Consider the following 19,989-nt stretch of genomic DNA (forward strand, 5'->3'; position numbering starts at 1 on the left):
ATGTTTAATCTTTCAACTACATTGGCATTGTTTTAATGGTAAAGTGATTTGGAGTTCTAATTTAGAATTGTTCCAGCTAAGCTACATATCTCCTTCTCTTCCCAGCAGCAGTGACCTTATTATAATCAGAATTGGCCAGGGGTACCTGGGTGGCTCATTCAGTTAAGCGTCTGACTCTTGCTTTTGGCTCAGGTCATGATCTCATGGTTTGTGAGATCAAGCCCCACATCCAGCTCTCTCTTGAAATAAATAAGTAAACATTTAAAAAAAGAATTGACCATAGTGGTGCTGGAGGGGAGCCTTGGGAAAGATGGGAGAGTGGTTCTTCCAGCCTAGGCCTTCAGTGGTTCAGCATTCCCAGGTACCAACTAGTATTAATCATGGTACAGTTTCCTAAATCAGGGTATAAACATAGCTCTGACTTAGGCTTCCTCCCCCTTATCACACGTATGGGGATGATTCATGGGTCAAGTTCATGATCAGAGAAACCGCTGTAGTCTTATTTCCTCAGCATCACCACAAAACTTGTGACTTCAGATATGAAGGTGCCTCCCATGAGATATTCTGTATTATTTGAACTACTATTAAAATTATAGACCTTGCACCTGAATTGTTCCTAAAGCTAAAAAAACAAACAAGAAAAAGGCCCTTGAAAAAATCCTTCTTCCTTTGGTTCTTCTGATTCTGCATACCATACCTTAAGCTAAAAAAAGGTTTTGAAGATTAATAAAGAGAAACACGTTTGCTTCCCAGAGATAAAATTTTTATTATTTTACCATGTGAAACCCCAGCACAAATGTAATGATATCCTGGAAAATTATCCCATCTTGAAATAGTAGAGATGTGATGATGAGTCAGTGGAATAGAGCTTCATTCAAGAAGAACTTTGATCTTTGTTCACTCATTTTCTTTCAGGCCAGGAATTCAAATGAGGAAAGCTGGGATGTTTCTAAAGATTGTCAAAGAGGGCCAGGATTAACTGGGTAATTATGTGGAAAAAAGGATAGACAGCTACTGTTGTTAGTTGTTGAAGAGCAGGTAGTTTGCAAGGGACGTATCTCATCTGATCCCTTGGGCTGGGAAAGAGTGTTCACATGTTTCTGAACACCTGGGAACACTTCTCAATGGGTGGTTCAGCAGCAGGAGGTCCTGCAGGTGGTGCGGCAGGGGGCAGGCTGGCAGCAGGGGGGGCGGCAGCAGGGCGCCTGCACAGAGATGGGCTGGCAGCAGGTGGAGGCCCAGCAGCAGGGGCGGCAGACCACGGCCGTGCAGGACGTGGGGCAGCAGCTGATGGGGCGGCAGCAGCCCTCCTGCAGGGAGCAGGGGTCACAGCAGACGGGGCGGCGGCAGGGCTCGCAGATGGGGCGCGTGCAGCGGCAGGTGCAGGTCACGGGGCGGCACACGGTGGTCTGGCAGCTCACGGGGCGGCAGCAGCAGGGGTCGCGGCAGCAGCAGGGCTGGCAGCAGCCTCCCCCGCAGCCCAGGGAGGAGCAGGTGGAGCCGCAGCAGGAGCCGGACATGGTGGTGTCTGGGGCTGGTTTGGGTCGGAGGGGTGAGAGGATTCGGGTGTTGTCAGGTGTGAATGCCTCCCTCCTGCTCTGGGGCCTTTATATACCCTGAGCGGGTCCTGATGACCTCCATGACACAGGTCGTTTCCTGGAGTTGTGGCTGCCCATTGATCTCTAGATTGGTGGATTCAGTTGCTGAGGCAGCAGTTCCCATCATGGAAGGATGCTTTCCTTTCCACCTGTCGGCTTTCTTCCTTGAAATGAATACTTGATGAATTATATCATCCAAAAAATTACCCATGGAATAACCAAACCTTCCAGACCATGCCACGTGACAAGTTGAAAGTGTGAAGAATCCAGTGTTGACACCATCACACTTTCCTCTTGTTTGTCTTGTTCACCACCCATGACTCAGTGCAAGACTGTAGTGTTCCTGAGGTCACAGGCCTGGTTTCTGATTGACCTTGAGATGAAGCAAGAATTTCTAAAACACCAAATGACTCACGAAAGGAGATGTGTACTCATTGTGCTATGGGAAGAATGGTCCAGTGCTTCTGGAAAACAACACAGTGCTTCACTTCGCTTGTAAGAAAATAATCACCAGAGCCACTGCCGTGATATTGTTTAGTAACTCACTTGGCTTATAAATCAGAGTCACTTCTAAAGACTCTTACTATGTAAACAGTACTATTTATGAGTGGAGAGGGAAAGGGAAGAAGAAGATTAAGTTCCAAGTAGATTCTTATCACACAGTAATTACAAATTTTAGGAGGGTAAGACAAAGGCAGATAAAGCAATCAAAGGAGAAGACTTTTCGTAGGACAAAAAGTTCAAATTAAGTGAGGATTTTATTCATATTATGCATTTTGAATGCCCCTCCCTGAGTATGGTCTTAGAAATAAAATTGAAATTGGGATCGCTCTTTCTTTCTAGGTGTTACCATAAGCACTTGTATTGAGTTCTTCAAAACACGTTGAAAATATTTATAAAGGAACCAGTTATCTTTTCGTAGTAGATACTTTGGTCTGTTGGCCGAGGATTTGTTTGCTTATGAAGTGTGAAATTGGCTTCAGAAAAAAACAGGGGAATTAAATGTACTGGTAGCTGATAAAATAACCTTGTCTTTTTCAGCCACAGCTAAGGAAAATGGGGGTATAGAAAATAATTTATAGTTGGAAGGTAGTTTAAGGATGACACTATCCAAGGGTTGCTGATGACTCTCAGACCAAGTTTTCCCCAAAGTGTGGTTTATTTAAAAATTAAAAAAAAATGTTTATTCATTTTTTGAGAGAGAGACAGAGCACAAGTGGGAGAGGGGCAGAGAGAGGGAGACACAGAATCTGAAGCAGGCTCCAAGCTCTGAGTTGTCAGCCCAGAGTCTGACGTGGGGCTCAAATCCATGAACCATGAGATTATGAACCTGAGCTGAAGTCAGATGCCCAACTGACTGAACCACAAGTGCCCTGATATAATCATTTTTTAATACACTCCTTGGTCTGCCTAGCTGTGGTTCTTGAAGGCCTTTGAATTTGTGACCCATCATGGTCCTTCAAAGTTTTTGGAAGGCCAGGTTTGTGAAATGATTTCTCTAAAGTTACACAGATAAGAGTGGCAAAGCATAGATAGTACTGTGGTCTTCCTTTGAGCGTAAACACTGATGAGTGACATAGTCTTTTCCAACTTTTACTTCAAACCAGTGAACAGGTAGTAGTAGTTATCAAAACTTCTATCCCATCTAGTGAAATACAATGGGAACTTGCTTGATTTATGGTTTAGTGTATTGTTATTTGGCTTAGAATATATACAGTGACTAAATTGTCAGGAATAGAAATATGTCTGTAAACTCACTGCATTTCTTAACTAACAAAAAGGAAAGAATACTAAGAAATTCTGTGTCCTGAAATCATAGACTGTCAGAAACTTTGCTATTTGAAGCCACATCAGTAAGAAGTGAAGATCCCACTATTTCCTGGACAGGATCTTAGTCACCTTAACACAGAGAAGCAGCTTCAATATCCAGCCCAGAGGCAGAGTTTCAGATCAGAGGTTTTCAGAAACAACATTCCTCATTTATCTTAACTATGTAGTTTTCAAAGAAAGAGGACTTAAGTCCTTGTGACAGCCCAGTCCTCATGTGAATTCTTGTGTTTTTACTTAAACTCTACCATTCTTCAAAATCCTATAAAAATAGCTTTTCCTTTGTTTTGTGGGATGCCTCTGGTCCTATGCTGTGTGGTCTCCTTTGCACATTAATAGACCTAAGCTTTTTGGACAACAGATTGTCCCTAGTCTTTGTCACATGGGCTTTTTTAGTCCTGTTATTTGAATTCCAGATGTTCTGCAAGAGCATAACCACCAGGGTGGGAGTAAGTAAATGTTAATCACAATGGTGATAATTTGTGGGATTTTGTGGTTGGACTGACAGTATGCAATGCTGATGACTTTTTCTGATGGTGAACCACACACCCTCTTCTTCATAGTTTCATGGGTTGTGTTGTTAGGAGCTAGTTTGGGGGCCACTGGATGTTAGGAAGATTTTAAAATTCTGAAAACAGAATACCTGTTCCCTGTTCTGCAAAATGACCTTTGAAATATCCTCCAATCGTAAGAGACACGAGGATAGGAAAGAGTGAGGGAGAAAGGGCAGGGGGAGGATGGGGAGACAAAGAGGGATTCAGATCTAAGAGGGCTTAGAGCTAATACCTGTCCTCTGCCAGGGCCAGTCTCCTCAGCTGTAAAAGGGGCTGAGTCTTCTGTCCATGATGTTCTTCATAGGCTAGGTTTATCATAAAACCTGTACAGTGTGGAAGACAAAAGAAATGGATATCATTCATTGAAAAGAGAGAATGTTTTAGATGGAAAAATTCTAGATGATCAGGGAACGGGTGGAATTTTTTTTCTGGAATTTAACAAATACATATCTTTTCTGCCTAATAAATACCATCGTCCTAAAGCCAGGGAAGACTAACCCAAGTAATCTTACAGCTTAAGTTGTTTGCCTTCTTTGGGTGGTTCAGGGTGGAATGAAAAGTCCATCAGATACATCATGTATTATCTCCATTGCTCCTGATGCCAAGCCCTTATTCATAAATCCTGTAAGCTAGGGCTCTCTCCTATGCATTAGCCCTTTCATTCTGAGACAGCTTCAATTTGCTGATGGATTTTTTCTTCCCTCTTTGTTATACTTACTAAACCTTAGGAGTGTGCTTTGTTATGTTAGGAAATCTGTTTCTGCCAATGGATGTGGACTGCCTTGAAAAAACAAGAAGCCTTCCCCTCAATCCTCTCCCACTTTCAGTGACATAATATGTCATAAATAGCACATCTTTTGAGCCTGTTTGATACAGTAATGTTCCAATGTGTAACAAGGACTATCAGTGAATGGTGCTTGGTAAATACTGTGTGCCAGTCACTTTACATACATAAGGTCATTTACTTTCCTAGCAACCAACATTGGTGAGAATTAACTTTCCCATTTGGCAGATGAAGAAACCTGAAGGTCAGAGAAGTTAAGTTATACTGATGCTGAGGATTCTGCCTTAAGTAAAATGTCTACCTTTTAGAGTTCTTGTCATAAAGACAATTGCCTTCTAATTTTGTTTGATTCAATAGAAATCAAGTACCAACCATATTCTAAACATTGAGCTCAGTACTGAAGCCATTATAAATTGTGTCCCCTTTGTTGGAGGCAGAAAAATAGATCATCTCAATACAATGCCTTGTGGGGAGGGAGATGAATATCAGATGCTATTGGAACATGTTAGGGGCACCTGACCTAGCCTGTGTGTGTGTGTGTGTGTGTGTGTGTGTGTGTGTACGTGGACATGCATGCCTGTGAGTGCATGAATATGTGCAAGTGTGTTTATGTGTTAGAGGGGTTAGGACAGAACTGGTAGAGAAGACTGAGTTGAATCTTGGAAATGACTGAGTGTTAGGTGGATGAAGAATGTGGAGGGTAGGAGTAGATGAAAAAAATATTCCAGATAAATGCAAGAATATGACAAAAGCAAAGACACAGGGAACTGCTTGGCATGTGCCAGTTACTGTGAGTTCAGTGTTACTTGAAGTGAAACTTAGTGGGGGGTGTCGAGACATGAACGTGGACATCTGGGCAAAGGACAGGCCCTGGAGAACCTTGTGTGCACAGATTTCCTACCCACATAAGCAGTCTGAGGACTAGCCTGGCCATCCTGCAGCACCTTCCAAAACTCCATTCCTAACACCTCTCCCTTTTCTCTTCTGTCTTCCTCACCTTCTCCATCTTGTCTTCCTTCTTCCTTGTCCTCCTTCCTTCCTTCTTCCTATTCCTTGTCTGCTCAGCTATGTACACTAATGAACAGGCACTACTGAATGAATCAGGTAGCAGGGAGGTTTATGGGAAAAATTCGTTTATTGAAAATAAGTGAGCAGCACATTACAAAGGATGATGAGGAGGGTTTGGGCAGCCTTCAGAGTTCAGGATGGGTTTGCAAAGTCCACTCCAAGGACTTTTAAGAGAGATCTACCATCCATGGTGTCTTCTGCTGATGGAGACACCTGGGTATTTGGCTGAGGGTGGTGATGGACATCTGCTTGTGTATCCAACTGGTAGGATGTAAAAATGGCTATTGTCACCTTATGAAAAATATCTCCTTTTCTTTCCACTTTCTTAAAATGCAGAATAGGTGCTTAGGCTCCAGTGTGTTGCTATTTAGGGATGGTAGGGGTCTCAGCAGCAGGAGGTCCTGCAGGTGGTGCGGCAGGGGGCAGGCTGGCAGCAGGGGGGGCGGCAGCAGGGCGCCTGCACAGAGATGGGCTGGCAGCAGGTGGAGGCCCAGCAGCAGGGGCGGCAGACCACGGCCGTGCAGGACGTGGGGCAGCAGCTGATGGGGCGGCAGCAGCCCTCCTGCAGGGAGCAGGGGTCACAGCAGACGGGGCGGCGGCAGGGCTCGCAGATGGGGCGCGTGCAGCGGCAGGTGCAGGTCACGGGGCGGCACACGGTGGTCTGGCAGCTCACGGGGCGGCAGCAGCAGGGGTCGCGGCAGCAGCAGGGCTGGCAGCAGCCTCCCCCGCAGCCCAGGGAGGAGCAGGTGGAGCCGCAGCAGGAGCCGGACATGGTGGTGTCTGGGGCTGGTTTGGGTCGGAGGGGTGAGAGGATTCGGGTGTTGTCAGGTGTGAATGCCTCCCTCCTGCTCTGGGGCCTTTATATACCCTGAGCGGGTGCTGATGACACCCATGACACAGGTCATTTCTTGTTAATCTTCTGACCAATTAAGTGAGGATTTAGCATTGAGTAAACCATGTTTGTTAACACTTCACCTTATACACATTCATGCACACAACCACAAACATTCCTTTGTTTTCTCATATTGTTTATTCTCACCAAATCTAGACATTGGATTCAATTCTGATGAATTTCCTTTTGAAGCATTCCTAACTCCTAAGAGAGAAAAGAATGTGTTTTCTAAACGAGATTAGTATCTAATTACTCTGCCCTTTGGCCTTGAAGTCAGCATTTTATTCCTGGACTTCAAGGACTCAATTACCACCGAAACATGACCTGTCTTATTTTCACTCATGCCCCTGACCGTAACAGGTTAATAGCAGCACTCTTGTGTAGGCCATTCGTGTGAGCTGTGGACTCACCACAACTCTGGGAGAGGCAGGTTTGTAGTTTTCAGATGAGGGGGGAGCCACATGGCACCCTGGACCCGTGGTTTGGTTGCTCTTCCCCAGTAGGATCTGGGCTGTCCTGCCCTGGTTGTTGTTTCCCTATTCTCTTGGAATGCCTTCATCTTCCTTCCAAACCAAACTCAACTTCTACCGTGACTGTACAATTTTCATCAAGGATCCACTGCAATTTTTAAATTTGTAATAATTTATTCAGAATTAATCATTGCATGTGTAGATTCTGGGAAGGGACTATAGAGAATTATATAGCCCTATCCCCTCATCTTACAGGAGGGGTCATGTGGATTCACACAGTCACAATGGGGTCTAGGTCTCCTCATTCCTCAGTAAGCAGCCTCTACCATGAGTATTATGTTTATCAGGTTCAGTAGTCCATAGCCTTCAGACAGGAGGGAGAACATCTCAAGCATTCCCCCTACCCCATTTTTATCTCAAGTCTTTAAAGTGAGTAAGCATTGTTAAAAGTGATACTGGAAGAGAATTAGGGAAATGTCTTGTCCCAATGACAGATACTTCGAAAGGGGCTTGGGACTTGCGTGCTGGGTAAGATCTTTGTACCAGTGCAGAGGTTTCTCTGAGGACTGATCAACAGAGCTTGGCTTATTGGTGGATAGGAGTGTGAGGGTTGCCTGTTCCCAGGATGTTCTAAGTATAGTCTAGTTTCCTTTGGTAATACATTGTGGCACTGTGAGATAACGTGCTTGCCTAATTCCTTTTATTGTTTTTCATTTGTACTTCACCCCATACCTTAGCCTTTGTGATGAGTTCCATAAATTTATTCTTACTTAATGGAGTAGAGCTGTACTTTTCCTTTGGATTTGAGGGGGAAAAAGAATTCTGTCCAGTCAACCCCACTTACTTTCTTTGAGCACTAAATGAAAGAAAGGGCCAAGAACTTGCAAACCACCAATCAAATGTCCTAAAATTACTATCTTGAGGTTAAAGGGGGGAGGCTTTTTGTTGTTTTCATGGGAGAATGAGTTTTATTTTTGCTTCAGTGATATCATGGAAGATATCATCAATGCTGAATTAGATGAAATTCATTCTCTATATCTCTTCATCCCAAGATTCCCTCTTGGCTCCTTTTACAATAGTTGATTTTTAGTGTGCAGACTAGGTAATTGAGATAATGTGGCTAGAATTACATGCAAGCTAGTTTCCCATTGCCACCATGGTTGAATTAGTCAGCTATGATGCATAACAAGCAACCACAAGCTCTCAGAACATACAATAACAAATATTTATTTCTTGGTCACATCTCTGCGGGTCAGTTGGGTTTGGGTGGATTACGGCTGGTCTTGGCTCTGGCAGCGAGTTGGTTTGGGACTTCCTTCTGAATTAGAGTTGCCGGATTTAGCAAATAAAAATACAGGTGCCCGGTTAAAATTGGATTTCAGATAAACAAATATATCTTTAGTATAAGCATGTCTGAGTATGCATGGGGCATTCTTACATTAAAAATTTACTGTTGTTTAACTGAAATTCTGATTTAATGAGGTGTCTTGTATTTTAATTGGCAACCCTATTTCTAATGGCAGAAGCACAAGGGAGCAATCCAGTCATGCAGGCATATTTAAAGTCTTTGCTTGGTAGGGGCGCCTGGGTGGCGCAGTCGGTTAAGCGTCCGACTTCAGCCAGGTCACGATCTCGCGGTCTGTGAGTTCGGGCCCCGCGTCGGGCTCTGGGCTGATGGCTCAGAGCCTGGAGCCTGTTTCCGATTCTGTGTCTCCCTCTCTCTCTGCCCCTCCCCCGTTCGTGCTCTGTCTCTCTCTGTCCCAAAAGATGGATAAACGTTGAAAAAAAAAAAATTTAAAAAAAAAAAAAAAAAAAAAAAAAAAAAAAGTCTTTGCTTGGATCATGTCCTCTAACATCCCATTGGCCAAAGCAAGTTCCATGGTGAATTCCAAGTCACAGGGTGCGAGAGTGGGAGAGGATACTTCTCCCAGAGGGGTGGGAAGGGGAAGAGAGTAAATATTAATGAAGAAAGATCTAATCTTCCAGAGTTGTAAATAAATTATTTTAGTAATCTTTGCTGTGAAGCTTGGACAAAGATTGTAGAAAGCCAAATTAGATTATGGTTACTGCATTTCCATTCATTTGAGTAAATTTACTTCTCCCTCCTTCCCTTCCTGGTCAACCAGGAAATTTCATTGATTTAAAAAGAGACCTCCTTATCTACATATTTAGTGCAATCCCTATCAAAATACCAACAGCATTTTTCACAGAACTAGAACAAACAATCTTAAAATTTGTATGTAACCACAAAAGACCCCAAATAGCCAAAGCAATCTTGAAAAAGCAAAGCAAAGCTGGAGACATCACAATTCTGGACTTCAAGTTATATTGCAAAGCTGTAATAATCAAAATGGTATGGTATTGGCACAAAAATCGACACATAGGTCAATAGAACAGAATAGAAAATCCAGAAGTAAACCCACAATGATATGGTCAATTAATCTTCAACAATGCAGGAAAGAATATCCAATGGGGAAAAGACAGTCTGTTCAACAAACGGTGTTGGGAAAACTGGACAGCAACATGGAAAAGAATGAAACTGAACTTTTTTCTTACACCACACATGAAAATAAATTCGGAATGGATTAAAGACCTAAAAGTGAGACCTGGAATCAAAAATCATGGAAGAGAACACAGGCAGTAACTTCTTTGACATCGGCCATAGCAACTTCTTTCTAGAAATTTTCCTGAGACAAGAAAAACAAACAATTGAGACTACATCACAATAAAAACCTTCTGCATAGCAAAGGAAACAATCAACAAAACTAAAAGGCAACCTACAGAATGGGAAAAGATATTTGCAAGTGACATATCTGATAAAGGGTTAGTATCCAAAATATACAAATACCTTATAAAACTCAACACACAAAAACCAAATAACCCAATTAAAAAATGGGCAGAAGGCAAGAACAGACATTTCTCCAAAGAAGACATACAGATGGCCAACAGACATGAAAAAATGTTCATCACTTACTATCAGGGAAATGCAAATCAAAACTATAATGAGATATCACCTCACACCTGCTGGAATGGCTGAAATCAACAACACAAGAAACAAATGGCATTGGTGAGGATGTGGAGAAAAAGGAACCCTCATGTACTATTAGTGGGAATGCAAACTGGTGCAGCCACTGTGGAAAACAGTGTAGAGGTTCCTCAAAAAGTTAAAAATAGATCTACCCTATGACCCAGCAATAGCACTACAAAAACACTAATTCAAAGGGGTACATGCACCCCTACGTTTATAGCAGCATTATTTACAATAGCCAAGATGTAGAAGCAGCCCAAGTATCCACTGATAGAGCAATGGATAAAGAAGATGTAGTGTGTATATACAATGGAATATTATTAAGCCATAAAAAGAATGAAATCTTGCCATTTGCAATGATGTGGATGGAGCTAGAGAGTATCGTGCTAAGTGAAATAAGTCAATCAGAGAAAGACAAAAACCGTATGATTTCACTCAGTATGTAGAATTTAAGAAACAAAACAGATGAACATAGGGAGGAAAGAAAAAGAGAGGCAAACCAGAAAACAGACTCTTAAGTATAGAAGACAAACTGAGGGTTGCTGGAGGGGAGGTGGGAGGAGGATGGGTTAAATGGGTGATGGGTATTAGGCAGTGCACTTGTGATGAGCACTGGGTGATGTATGGAAGTGATTAATCACTAAATTCTACTCCTGAAACTAATATTACACTGTATGTTAAATAATTGGAATTGAAATAAAAACTTGAAGAAAAAAACGCTTCCCCATAATAAACCGGACATTAACTCTTTATTTATATACAGATTTCCAAAGAATATTTTGAACTTTTCTTCATAAATATTGCATTGTTTTATTAGACCTATTTTGAAACAGTTTATAATATTTGTAGCTCTTGTGAATGGAATCTTCATTTCTATTAAATTAGAATTACTAATTGACTCTTTGCAGGTTATAAAAATGTTATTGAGTTTTTTGTTTGTCAATACTCTATATAGTGACTTCCCTAAACTCTCTTTTTAGCACAAGTTTGTAGGTTTTCTTGGATTTCCTATGTTAACAACAGTATTGTCTACAGGTATCAACAATTTTGTTTTTGTTTTTTTTTCTGTAATGCTTTTTCTCTTAATCAGATTGAATTGAGTAGGATCTCAAATACAACAATGAATGATAGGAGTGGTATCAGTTATCCTCGTCTTATTTAAATTCTACTAGGAATACTTCTAAAATTTGTTAACTATTATGTTTTGCTATGAAGTTTTGATAAATAGCATTCATCAGGATAAAAATGTCCTCTTTTAGCCCTGTTTTGCTTAGAGTGTTTTAAATAGTAAATGGCTGTTGTGATGGTCAATTTTATGTGTCAACTTGACTGGGCCATAGTATGCTCAGACATTTGGACAAACATTCTGGGTGTGTCTGTGAAACTGTTTCTGGGTAAGATTAACCTTTGAATTAGTAGACTGAATAAAGCAGATGACCCTCTCCTGTGTGGGTGGACCTCACAGATATGAATAGAAAAAAAAGGCTGACTTCCCCTTCAACTTTGATTAAAAAAGAACTCCTCCTTCTGACTTCCTTGACATCAGTCTTCCTGACTTCAGAGTTGAACTGAAACATTGGCTCTTCTTGGGTCTTGAGTATGCTGGCTTTTGTACTGGAATTTACATTATCAGCACTTCTGGGTCTCCAGCTTGTCAATTGCAGATTTTAGGACTTCTCAGATTCTGTAATCTGCAATTCTATATAATCTCAGATTCTATAATCCCTCCTCTCCCCCTCCTCTCTCTCTCTCTTATGTTTGTGTGTGCATGTGCGTATTTATGTATATAAACATGTGTCTATATCTACATCAGTCTCCCACTGGTTCTGTTTCTCTGGAGAACCCTGACTAATATAGTTGTTATATATTACTGAATTATTTTCCCACAGCTATTGATATAATCCTGAAGGTTTTTTTTTGTTTGTTTTTGTTTTTTGGGTTTTTTTTTTTTTTTTTACCTTTAATGTACTAGTATCAACAAGCTTATTTAAATACTTTCTAATTTTGAAACATTCTTGAATGTCTAGGACAAACTAGTTAGTTGTGATGTGTTATTCCTTTTATGTATATTGCTAAATTTCACTTACTAATATTTACTGGCTTTTTGCATCTATGATCTTCAATAACATAGGCCTGTAATTTTTCCTTTATCACTTTGTTCTTGTCTGTGTCTGATGTTACTGTTATACTTAAAATGAATTGGGAACATTTTCCTTTCTTCTGTTCTCCCATCCAAGTACCAATGAGGACTGACTCTGCTTAGCTTCTGAGATGAGATGAGTTTGGGCACATTTAAGGTGGTATGGCTGTAGACCTTTTCTTCTGTTCTTTTTCCCAGTTTGAATGGGAGAGAACTTTAAGGTTTAGTAAACTTACTTGTAAACCAACGTGGGTCTGGCATTTTTAATATCAATATATGTAGAGGATAGATTTTGGATCATAGGTATAGTTTCTTTAACGGTTATTGGCTTATTTATATTTTGTATATCTTCTGGAATTAATATCTATTTTTCTAGACATAGTCAATTCAATCATAATTTCAAACATATTGGTATAAACTTATGCATAATGTTCTTTTTAAAAAAATTTTATTAGTGTTTATTATTTTTGAGAGAGAGAGAGAGAGAGAGAGAGAGATAGGGCATGAGCGGGGGGAGGGGCAGAAAGAGGGAGACAGAATCCAAAGCAGGCTCCAGGCTCGGAGCTGTAAGCACAGAGCCCAATGCGGGGCTTGAACTCACGATCGGTGAGATCATGACCTGAGCTGAAGTCGGACGCTTAACTGACTGAGCCACCCAGGGACCCCTAAACTTATACATAATGTTCTAATTGTTTTTAAAAGTTTCTACTCTCTTGGAAGCTGATTATTCTCCTTTTCAAGTATAATGTTATTTGCCAGTCTTTCAGACATTCTCCTTTTTCTCTCTCTCTTGGTCTTTGATCAGTTTTACCAGACTTTTTCTATTTCATTAGTTTTTTTTGTCTCTGTTGTGTTTATATAATTAATTTTATTAAACATTTCATATTGTGTTTATGTAATTTTATTAAGCTTTTCATTTAAAAATATGTTATTAATGTTTAAATTTGTCATTCTTTCCACATTGGGTTTACTGATTGATGCGGGTTGTGGGATGGAGATGTAATAGAAGGTGAGAATTTCAATGTGTGATTCCAAAGCACGGCTTCAAGAAAGGGAACCCTGTGCATTGATGGTGGGCATGTAAATTGGTGCAGTCTCTCTGGAAAACAGTATGGAGGTTTCTCAACAAATTAAAAATACAACTGCCATATGATCCAGCAATTCAACTTCTGGGTATTTATCCAAAGAAAATGAAGACATTAATTCAAAAAGATATATTCAATCCTATGTTCATTGCAGCATTATTTACAATAGCCAAGATACAGGGGTGCCTGGGTGACTCAGTCGGTTGAGTGTCTGACTTTGGCTCAGGTCATGATCTTGCGGTCTGTGAGTTCGAGCCCTGCGTTGGGGTCTGGGCTGACAACTCAAGCCTGGAGCCTGCTTCAGATTCTGTGTCTCCCTCTCTTTCTGCCCCTTCCCCGCTCATGCTTTGTCTCTCTCTGTCAAAAATAAATAAACATTAAAAAAATTAAAAAAAAAAACACAATAGTCAAGATACAGAAACAACCTAAGTGTCCATCAGTGGATGAATGGGTAAAGAAGATGTGGTGTATATATACAATGTATATATAGATACAATTTTACCCAGCCATAAAAAAGAATGAAATCTTGCCATTTGCAACCACATGGATGGGTCTTGAGGGTATTATGCTACGTGAAATGAGTCAAAAACAGATACTGAATGATTTCACTTATACGTAGAATATAAACAAATGAAAAACAAATGAACAAAACAAAACTCATAGATACAGAGAACAGATTGGTGGTTGCCAGAGGTGAGTGGGGTTAGGGGATGGGTGAACTGGGTGAAAGTGGTCGAGAGGTATAAACTTCTAGTTATAAAATAAATGTCATGGGGATATAATGTATAGGATGGTGACTATAGTCAATAATGTATCACACACCTTAAAGTTGCTAAGAGAGTAAATCTTAAAATTTTTTGTTACAAGAAGAAAAATTTTGTACCTTTATACAGTGACAGATTGTAGCTAGACTTACTGTGGTAATCATTTCTTATAGTACACAAATATTGAATTATTATTGTGTACACCTGAAACTAATATGATGTTATATGTCAATTATATCTCAATAAAAAAACAAATTAAAATTTAAAAAATAAGAGCTAAAGACATGAATGAAATCTGCCCTAATTTAGGATATTAAGATGTATACATGTGCATATACATGTACACATGTGCCACTTTTGTTCTAATATTTTAAATGATCTATATTTGGGGCGCCTGGGTGGCACAGTCGGTTAAGCGTCCGACTTCAGCCAGGTCACGATCTCGCGGCCCGTGAGTTCGAGCCCCGCGTCGGGCTCTGGGCTGATGGCTCAGAGCCTGGAGCCTGTTTCCGATTCTGTGTCTCCCTCTCTCTCTGCCCCTCCCCCGTTCATGCTCTGTCTCTCTCTGTCCCAAAAATAAATAAACGTTGAAAAAAAAATTTAAATGATCTATATTTCATATATATAGCACTTACTCTCAAAGTGATTTCAACATGAGTGTTCTTCCTGTATCATCATGTAAAATATAATTACCTAATACTAAGTAAAATGATCACGAAAACAATAAGGAACAATGCCAAAAATTTTTTATGTGTAGAAAAGTTTATTAGAAAGAGAAGCAATGAAACATAAAAAAAAAATTTACTCTGTTAGAAAATCTATAACTGGATCCCTAGGTCTGAGGGTATAACTGAACCCCAGGTCAGAGGGTGTCAAATCAGCACTGCACAAAGGTTGCAGATAATATTCACTTTGTTAGGAAGGGTAATCTAGAGCCCTAAAATGATAAGGAAGAATGAGAAATTTAGAGGAGTGGGATTTTTTTTAGCTGATGGATCACATATTAATATCCATATTTGATGCCAATATTGAAAGGAAAAGATAGTCATGGAAGGAGCTTAACATGAACCAGAATGTGCTTGCAGAGCCAGTGGCACGTTGGTAGGTTCATTAGAATGGTGAGGCTCAACCTGTTGAATGATGTCAGTCAGATTCCATGTGTCCAACAGCACCAAAGAGTCTATATCTGAGGGGGCAGAAGTGAATGGAGATAGTGGTCATAGGGCAGGGGGCTCAGCAGCAAGAGGAGGCACAGCACATGGGGCGGGGGCAGGTGGAGATGACACAGGTGGGGCGATAGCAAGTGGTGTGGCAGGAGACCCTGCCACAGACTGGGCGCAGGCAGCAGGAGGGGCAGCAGGAGGGGCGGCAGCAGCTGGAGCCACAGCAGCTGGAGCCACAGCAGTTGGAACCACAGCAAGAGGGGCGGCAGCAGCTAGAAATGCAGCAGGAGGGGCGGCAGCAGCTGGAGCCACAGCAGCTGGAGCCACAGCAGCTGGGGCGGCAGCAGCTAGAAATGCAGCAGGAGGGGCGGCAGCAGCTGGAGCCACAGCAGCTGGAGCCACAGCAGCTGGGGCGGCAGCAGCTGGACACACAGCAGCTGGGGCGGCAGCAGGTGGTCCTGCAGCAGGTGGTCTGGCAGCAGGTGGGGCGGCAGCAAGGCTGGCAGCAGCTGGAGCCACAGCAATTCGAGCCACAGCCGCTGGAACCCCCACAGCAGGGGTGGCAGCAGCTGGACACACAGCAGCTGGGGCGGCAGCAGGTGGTCCTGCAGCAGGTGGTCTGGCAGCAGGTGGGGTGGCAGCAAGGCTGGCAGCAGCTGGAGCCACAGCAGCGGGAGCCACAGCCCTGGTCAGAGCAGACAGAGCCACAACAGGAGCTGACCATGGTGTCAGAGGAAGGATTGGGGTTTCACCAGTAGGTATGAGTGGATTTCCACAAGGGTGGTTTCTTGAGTTTGAATGTCTCCTTACCTCTGTCCCCTTTTATACCCTGCTGAGGGTTACTATGACCATGTGCAGGACTCTTCTTGTTGTTTATCCTAATAGAAAAATCAGTTAGTTTTAGTAAATTAGATAATTATATTTATCTGGTGAATATTCCTATATATAGAAAAGGGCTCCACTTCCTTCTCCTGTTGTATTGTGAGCTATCTGATTTGGTTAAAATCAAGTGAATCAGCTCCCATATGTCTTCCTTTGTCTGATGTGTCTTCCACAGTAGACCTATCCCATGACATTGTTTCATTGAATGTCACGTGTTAATTCATCATTTATGTATTTAACTCCAGGATAATATGTTGAGAATGGATATTATGGTGACTAAATCTGCTGTCAAAGAGGTTAACAACAAGTCATATGAAATGCTGGTAGGAAAATAACATGAAAGAGGCATCCGGGAGGGGAGACAGTCCCTAGTGTGCAGCGGGGAATACTGATTCGTTTGGATTTTATGGATAGTCATTGAAGTATAAAGGATCCTAACAACGTTTCTATCTCTTTTATCTTACTGAATCTATTCAATTGAAAGTTCTAATGCAGTGTTTCACTACTTACAAATAGTAAAAAATCCATTGGCATGAATGGGTCCTTTTAAAAATTATTAAATTATTATTGACATGTTCTTCAGAGACAGGGTATCATAAGGGTGTATTTTTCCTCTTATTTTGATGGTTAAGCATACTCAACAGAATACGTATAATTGAATATTTTCTTGTATTCTGAGATTTTTTATCTCTCAGAAATATGTTTGAGGTGTTTTTCTTGATACAAATGAGATCTCAGGGGTTAAGCTTTAATCTGTGTCCTATCGGCACTTGAATAAGACAAACAAGACACATTATGTAGGGGTTTGGCAAGCATGTAGAACATTGTATGATAAATAAAAATTATGTATTTAAATTTGTACACGTATGAAATGCGAGATAATACTAATGGTTACTATTTTTGAGTGCCTACTATGTGTCAGGAATTTTCTGAGTCTTGTGTAATTGTTCTCTTGTTTATACTTCAGTAGGACTCTAGGAGGTGGACACAATTTTTCTTAATTCTTTAGACATGAAGTAATTGAGGTTTAGATAGAGTGATATCATACAGTCAGTAGGGAATATGGTTCTCTTCTAGCATGTACAAAGTGGTATGAGGAATAATAATCCCATGTCATTTCTCATACTGTTTCATTTGTGTAAATGTGCTTTCTCCCTTGTCATTTCAGCAAACTTTTGCTCATACATAAATGTCTAGTCCAGATGCCAGCTCATCTCTAATATCTTTCTTGACATCTACCACATTCAAAACTAATCATTCATTCCCTTTTGCTCCAATATACTTGTGATCTAGGGTATCACACTCTAGCATAATTGGTTTATATCTCTTTTCCCCCAATCCTTCTATATACCCCATGATGTCAGAGAATGTCTTATTCACATACATAAACATGGTGCCTAGCAATTGCTCTCACTGAATGTTAGTTGCGTGAATGTGGGGTTAATTGAAAACATAGGGCATTTACTCACCCTTTATCATGCTATAGATCATCTAGATGGATAGAGAAAAGAAAAAAGAGCATTCAGACAGTGGGGTCTGATTGAACAGGGGTTTATTTTTGACTGATGGACTAAATGACTTGTTTGGATGGTATGTATAGGAAGGTAAAGAAAAAGAATACTGCTACAATGAGGAGAATGTAAAGATATTCCTGAATTTATACAAAGTAAGTAGATATTGTATCATCACACTATTGGGAGAAAGGTGTGAGCAAATATCTAGGCTTTAAAAATATTATTTGGCAGTGAGTGGGTGGAGTGATGGGAAGCAGGAAGAAAGTTCAAGTGGTGGTTGCACAATAGGGATGAGAGATGAATGCCTGTCTAGGTTGGTGGCAGTGGGAGCAGTAAACAAGATGGTGATGCAATAGCATTTCAAAGAGAGTCAACCAGGAGCACTTACAAAATGGGCAATAGAGGAGGGCACTTGTTAGGATGAGCACTGGGTGTTATATGTAAGTCAATTTGACAATAAAGTATATTAAAAAAATAAAACCTAAACAAACAAAAACAAAAATGAGCAATAGAGGTAACAGGAGACTTCATTGTTAAAGAGGACTTATAATTTAATATTTTTTAATTAAGTTCTAATAGTGGAAAGATAATCATTTGTAAAAACAAGAAAATGTATTTTAAAATCTTACCAGAAACAAAGTCAAAAGACAAATGACTGAATGAGAAAAAAATACTTGTAATTTATACCAGAGTAAGTGACCTTACTATATGAAGTACTTGTAAAATTCGATTAGAGAAAAGGCAAAAACCTGATGGAAAAATAAGATGAAGATCTTTCTTTATCATAAAAAGATGTCCAGTCTCATGCTTAAGACTAGAAATGAAGTTATACAGGATGCCACTTCTCACCTGTGAGAGTGTCAAAAATTCAAACATTGACAACACTCTCAAGTATCTAGAGATTATGTGGAAATTGCCATGCTCATACATTTTTTAGTAAGATTTGGCGATAATTAGTGGCATTATTCTTTGACTCAGTTATCCTAATTGTATAAATTATTCAAAACGTACTCTGGCAAAACTATGAAAAAATGTTAGGCAAGATTATTCATAGCAGTGCTATTCGTAAAAACAAAACAACAGCAATAAGAACTAGACACAACCTGGCTGTCCTTCAGTAGGTAGTGGTGATTAAGCTATGGTGTATTCCCATAATGGAGCACTGTTCAGCTGTATAAAGGAATAAGGGATATCTCTATGCTACTGTGAAGTAATCTGCAGGATATATTGTTGAGATGACAAAGTAGATGGAGAGAAGGGTCTACAGTGTCTGTAGACACTACAATGTGTCTAAAAAAATAAGAGAACACATATAGAACATGTATTTGTTGGGGCTGCTGGGTGGCTCAGTCAGTTAAGCATCTGACTTCGGTTCAGGTCATGATTTCGTGGTTTGTGGGTTTCAGGCCCCGCATTGGGCTCTGTGCTGACAGTTCAGAGCCTAGAGTCTGCTTCAGATTCTGTGTCTCCCTTTCTCTGCCCCTCCCCTGCTTGTGCTCTATCTCTCAACAATAAATAAACATTAAAAAATTAAAAAAATAAAATGTATTTGCTTATATTACATTAATTTTTTAATATTAATGTATGTATATATAATGGAATATTATTCAGCCATAAAAAGGGATGAAATCTTGCCATTTGCAAGGACAAGGATGGAGGTAGAGAGTATTATGCTAAGCTAAATAAATCAGTCAGAGAAAGACAAATACCATATGATTTCACTCATATGTGGAACTTAAGAAACAAAACAAATAAGCAGAAGGAAAAAAAAGAGACAAGTCTAGAAACAGACTCTTAACCATAGAGAATAAACTGATAGTTACTAGAGGGGATGGGGGGAGGGAAGATAGGCAAAATAAGGAGTGCACTTGTGATGAGCACAGGGTGATGTATGGAATTGCTGAATTGTATATTGTGCACCTGAAATTAATATAACACTGTATGTTAACTAATTGGAATGAAAATAAAAACTTAAAAAATACTATTTAGGAAATTAAAAGGTAAGCCACACACTGGAGAAAATACTTAAAGCATATATCCCACAAAGGATTTGTATATAGAACATATAAAGAACTCTTACTACTCAATGATAAGATAACCCAACAAAAAAATGGGCAAAATATTTGAATAGGCATTCACCAAAGAAAATATGTAGATGGAAAGTCAACCCATGAAAGGAGTAATCATTAAGAAGGTTCACATTAAAACTACAGTGAGAAT

General features: G+C 40.4%; 3 protein-coding genes and 1 long non-coding RNA gene across 5 annotated transcripts in view; 1 reads left to right on the forward strand and 3 right to left on the reverse strand.

The window, feature by feature from the left end:
• The window catches only part of LOC123603662, a 114,896-nt gene that overhangs the window by 72,302 nt on the left and 22,605 nt on the right, over positions 1-19,989 (forward strand). The window lies entirely within an intron of this gene.
• LOC123603657 (keratin-associated protein 2-3) lies at positions 742-1,592 on the reverse strand. Its single transcript, XM_045488805.1, has one exon. It carries the CDS (start codon positions 1,518-1,520, stop codon positions 1,134-1,136), a length of 387 nt encoding a protein of 128 aa, XP_045344761.1. The 5' UTR covers positions 1,521-1,592; the 3' UTR covers positions 742-1,133.
• Positions 5,880-6,675, reverse strand: LOC123603658 (keratin-associated protein 2-3). The gene has a single exon (XM_045488806.1). The coding sequence runs from the start codon at positions 6,601-6,603 to the stop codon at positions 6,217-6,219; it is 387 nt and encodes a 128-aa protein (XP_045344762.1). The 5' UTR covers positions 6,604-6,675; the 3' UTR covers positions 5,880-6,216.
• On the reverse strand, positions 15,105-16,112 carry LOC123603646 (keratin-associated protein 4-6-like). Its single transcript, XM_045488792.1, has one exon. The coding sequence runs from the start codon at positions 16,095-16,097 to the stop codon at positions 15,444-15,446; it is 654 nt and encodes a 217-aa protein (XP_045344748.1). The 5' UTR covers positions 16,098-16,112; the 3' UTR covers positions 15,105-15,443.

This window comes from Leopardus geoffroyi, chromosome E1 (genome assembly GCF_018350155.1).
Source record: "Leopardus geoffroyi isolate Oge1 chromosome E1, O.geoffroyi_Oge1_pat1.0, whole genome shotgun sequence".
Taxonomy (NCBI): domain Eukaryota; kingdom Metazoa; phylum Chordata; class Mammalia; order Carnivora; family Felidae; genus Leopardus; species Leopardus geoffroyi.

Bases quoted from the DNA above. Each gene is read 5' to 3' on its own strand.
- LOC123603658 (XM_045488806.1), bottom strand. From the start codon at position 6,603: ATGTCCGGCTCCTGCTGCGGCTCCACCTGCTCCTCCCTGGGCTGCGGG.
- LOC123603657 (XM_045488805.1), bottom strand. From the start codon at position 1,520: ATGTCCGGCTCCTGCTGCGGCTCCACCTGCTCCTCCCTGGGCTGCGGG.
- LOC123603646 (XM_045488792.1), bottom strand. From the start codon at position 16,097: ATGGTCAGCTCCTGTTGTGGCTCTGTCTGCTCTGACCAGGGCTGTGGC.